A 4,428-nucleotide genomic window follows, 5' to 3' on the forward strand; every position below is an offset into this window, starting at 1 on the left:
AACTGGCATGTTAGTTCGTTTAAACAAGGTGCCTTTTTTTCAAAAAATAAATGTTGGCTTAATCAAGTTACTGAGAATTGTATTTAGGTTCTTCCGGTCACTTGGTTGAACAAAATAATAGACTTCAGGAAACTGAATGGCAATAACAGTTGGTTATAAGTACGAAATTCTACCAATAAACAACAATTTAAACAACAATTTGGGGATTTACAGGAGGGCGGGGGGAGCCTGGCTGCGGGGGAACTGTGGACCTCAGTCGCCTATCAGCAGTAAATGATGCCGTTTAAAACGTTAAAAAATAAAGGGCGGTGCCGTCAGCGAACCGAGCCGATCCGCCCCTGCTGCTGGTACAAGATTTGGAAAAGACTTTGCGAAGAAATGAAACTCGGGTAAAGAAACGAAACCTATCCTTTAATTGCACAGGCTACTGGCAGCTCGCATCCGACACACTCAAATCTCAGCATCCGACCTGCTGCTACTGCAGATTCAACCAAGAACTTTATTGACAGGATAGAAGAAGTCATCATTATGAACACCCTGAACCAACAGTATGAGGAGAAGGTGCGTCCCTGCATCGACCTCATCGACTCTCTTCGCTCTCTGGGTGTAGAGAAGGACTTGGCTCTGCCTGCTATCGCCGTCATTGGAGACCAAAGCTCGGGGAAGAGCTCCGTGCTGGAGGCGCTGTCAGGGGTGGCTCTACCAAGAGGAAGTGGTAGGTTAAATAAACTAAAATAAAACATTGATTTTCTTTCTTTCTCTCTTTGAAATTATGGATGCTTAGAAGTTATGGCTTGCCTAACGTCGCACAAGTTATTGGACAAATAAAGTGCATAAGTGTCATTGGGGAAATTAAGAAAAATAAAATAGTAAACAGTACACAACCATCAGTATCAGTCAAAAACTAAAGCTGCAGTGATTGGTGTTTGTCGATGGAGTACATGAAACATAAAACTGGAAAGACACATTTCTGTTTTAATATTTTGTTCAATAGCCTACAGTTGGCATGTCTTAATTCTCAACACGGAAATGGAGATTACAAAACCTGTAGCCTATGGCTGGTTAATCAAACCATGTAGATGAGAGCCCAAAGCCTAATTGTAGGCTACAAAAAGATAGAGCTTTACAAAATATAATATAGCTATAATACATTGCACTAGGTCACCTTACATCACACAATATCTGTGTTATTGTTGGAAATCAGCAGAGCAGGACACATCATTCTTTTTAGTTAGACTTCTCTAGCATATGTATTATGCACAGAAGATATTTTGGAGATGTAATATAAATACCACTTTTATAAAGATGATATCAGTAGTGTTGTCTAATATAACCTAATGCTTTTCTCCTAATTTCAACAATCACACTGGATTTCCATTTTCTCTCTCATTATCATCCTTCTATCTTCATAAACTCAGGCATTGTGACAAGATGTCCTCTCGAACTGAAGATGAAGAGAAAGAAAGAAGGAGAGGAGTGGTACGGGAAGATAAGCTACCAGGACTTTGAGGAAGAGATAGACGACCCCGTAGATGTGGAGAAAAAGATCAGACAAGGTACGGTATACAGAACTCTTAAATGTCACTACCAAAAACAGAGTATTGATGGAGCTGCTCCTTGTGCTTTCAGTGTTCAGCACCTCCATCCTGTAATCATTCAACATGCTTCCTCTCTCTCCAGCTCAGGATGAAATAGCTGGACTAGGGGTGGGGATCAGTGATGAACTCATCAGTCTGGAGATCGCCTCTCCTGATGTTCCCGACCTGACGCTCATTGACCTGCCCGGCATCACCAGGGTGGCTGTAAAGGGACAGGATGCAAACATTGGAGACAGGGTATGATACTTTAGTGTCAATCAATCGATCAACATTTATTTTTATAGGCCGAGCCGCTCCCATCACTCCAGCAGTCGGCGCTCTAACCACACCCCGCTGACACAGTGCCTAATAAATTACAGATAAAAGAATATGAGCTCCACGTTTAACAAAATAACTTAAAGTATAATCTGAATTTTTACTTTCAGATAAAGAGCATGATACAGAAGTTCATCAGAAGACAAGAAACCATCAGCTTGGTGGTTGTCCCCTGCAATGTGGACATAGCAACCACAGAAGCTTTGAAGATGGCCCAGGAAGTGGATCCTGAAGGAGAGAGGACTCTGGGTAAAGAGAACTGATTTTAGAAAATCAACTCCTTTGACAAGTTACTTTACTTTTAGATCACTGTCTATTTGTCTCTATGTTTCTCAGGTATCTTGACCAAGCCTGACCTGGTGGACAGAGGCACAGAAGAGAGCGTTGTGGAAATTGTCAATAATGAAGTCATCCACCTGAAGAAAGGCTACATGATCGTCAAGTGCCGGGGTCAGAAGGAGATCACAGAGAAAGTGTCTCTTACTGAAGCGATAGAAAGAGAGAAAACCTTCTTCAGTGATCATGCATTTTTCCAGTAAGTTCATACTTTTTGGGTAATTTTGACAAATATCTTCATGGTTCAATTTTCATACTGTGATTTGTAATATGACATGTACTCAGTCGTCTTTTATTCTTGTTGTAGCTCTCTCTATAATGATGGCCATGCTACTATTCCCAAACTGGCTGAGAAACTCACACTGGAGCTTGTGCATCACATTGAGGTAACTTCTTACTCCAAAATAACTTACGGTATTTTTGCTTATTTTATATGTTAAAGTTTATTATGTGTGATGTGTAGAAATCTCTGCCTCGACTGGAAGAGCAAATAGAGGAGAAACTAGCAGAGACTCAGGCACAGCTAGAGAGATATGGCAACGGCCCCCCGTCAGACACAGCCGAAAGAATCTACTACCTCCTTGATGTGAGCTCCCAAACTCTGCATAACATCCACTTGGCTACACAAGACATATACTCACCATCATGTATGCATTTCAAATAAACACAAATCCCCTGTAAACTGTTTCTGTTGTCATGTGTGTGCTGCAGAAAGTGACTGCATTCACTCACGATGCCATCAACCTGACTACAGGAGAGGAACTCAAGTGTGGAGACAGGTTCAATGTCTTCTGCATGCTCAGAAATGAGTTTGGGAAGTGGAACAACCACCTGCTCCACTCAGGAGAAAAGTGTGAGTGTGTCATTTAGATCTGGTCTACAGTTGAGCAACATCAGGAGTCTGAAATGTCCGTTTGTGTTTTCCAGTTAACAAAAAGATTGAGAAAGAGGTGGAGGAATACGAAGCGACGTATCGTGGAAGAGAACTGCCGGGCTTCATCAACTACAAGACCTTTGAGACCATGGTCAAGGACCAGATCAAACAGCTGGAGGAGCCCGCTGTGAAAAAACTCAAGGATGTTGGAGGTAAATGGTTGCATGAATTCCAGGAACAGCTTTCACCATTTCCAACAAGTTTCCATTCTTCAGAGCTGCTGTGTCTTCTTGTTTTTTCCTCCAGATGCTGTCAGGAAGGTGTTCATACAGCTTGCCCAGAGCAGCTTCATTGGATATCCGAACCTGGTCAAAATAGCCAAGGTAGCCATCTTCTATGAATCTCTTAAAACTTGATATGCATCATTATTTTACTTGCAGACTGACTGGGATCTTATTTTTTCAGGCAAAGATCGAAGCCATCAAGCAAGAAAAAGAGTCCGCTGCTGAATCCATGCTGAGAACTCAGTTCAAGATGGAGCTGATTGTTTACTCTCAGGACAGGACCTACAGCAGCAGTTTGAGTGAGTGCAAGAGAGAGGAAGAGGAGGAGGAAGCTGCAACTTCTATCCAAAAACATAAAGAAAGGAGTTTGGTGTACAGCAAAGATAATCATGCTACACTTCAGGAGCTGATGACGCACCTTAAATCTTATTACAAAGTAAGTTTTAATATAGAGATGATTCATGAACAAAAGCACACATACAGCAGGGATTAGATCCTTTCTTTTTCCTTCTTCAGATTGCCAGCCAGCGTCTGGCTGACCAGATCCCACTGGTGATCCGCTACCAGATGTTGCAGGAGTCTGCCGTTGCCCTGGAGAGGGAGATGCTGATGATGATCCAAGATAAGGAGAATTTGGAGCTATACCTGAAGGAGGATTGCGACATTGGCACGCAGAGGGCTGGTTTGCAGAGTCGCCTTAAACGCCTCATGAAGGCTCGCACATATTTGGTGGAGTTCTAGAGGGGGTCAAGCTCTCAACTATCGGTACGAGTCTACTGAACCTCTTTTCAATATAAAATACACTTCCCTTGTTGTTATAGGATTGATGTTCGATCTTTTTTTTGTTACCCTGCATGTCCAATGAAGAATGAATTTGCTTTAAATGTAAAGTCAGAGCAGGTCGATGTCCTACTTCGGTAGGGAGTCTCTTTAGATGTAGTGTAATATGTACTCCTATTGCCATTTTTTTCTCGATTGCTAACACAGTAAAATTATACATAAAGCACAATTATTTTAACTG

The 4,428-nt window shown here is 41.9% G+C and overlaps 1 protein-coding gene across 1 annotated transcript; it reads left to right on the forward strand.

The window, feature by feature from the left end:
* The first annotated feature begins 412 nt into the window (after window positions 1-412).
* LOC117561899 (interferon-induced GTP-binding protein Mx-like) lies at window positions 413-4,225 on the forward strand. The gene is made up of 12 exons (XM_034239552.1): window positions 413-715; window positions 1,419-1,556; window positions 1,681-1,835; window positions 2,024-2,162; window positions 2,250-2,448; window positions 2,557-2,635; window positions 2,713-2,835; window positions 2,961-3,102; window positions 3,177-3,335; window positions 3,430-3,506; window positions 3,589-3,843; window positions 3,924-4,225. The coding sequence occupies exons 1-12, from the start codon at window positions 529-531 to the stop codon at window positions 4,146-4,148; spliced, it is 1,878 nt and encodes a 625-aa protein (XP_034095443.1). The 5' UTR covers window positions 413-528; the 3' UTR covers window positions 4,149-4,225.
* Window positions 4,226-4,428: the final 203 nt, after the last annotated feature.

This window comes from Gymnodraco acuticeps, unplaced genomic scaffold (genome assembly GCF_902827175.1).
Source record: "Gymnodraco acuticeps unplaced genomic scaffold, fGymAcu1.1, whole genome shotgun sequence".
In the NCBI taxonomy this organism is placed as follows: domain Eukaryota; kingdom Metazoa; phylum Chordata; class Actinopteri; order Perciformes; family Bathydraconidae; genus Gymnodraco; species Gymnodraco acuticeps.

Excerpts from the sequence above, each read along its gene's own strand:
- LOC117561899 (XM_034239552.1), top strand. The coding sequence starts at position 529 with ATGAACACCCTGAACCAACAGTATGAGGAGAAGGTGCGTCCCTGCATC. Across the intron at positions 1,557-1,680 it reads GGAGAAAAAGATCAGACAAG|CTCAGGATGAAATAGCTGGA; the intron begins GTACGGTATACA and ends CTCTCTCTCCAG. Across the intron at positions 2,163-2,249 it reads TGAAGGAGAGAGGACTCTGG|GTATCTTGACCAAGCCTGAC; the intron begins GTAAAGAGAACT and ends TATGTTTCTCAG.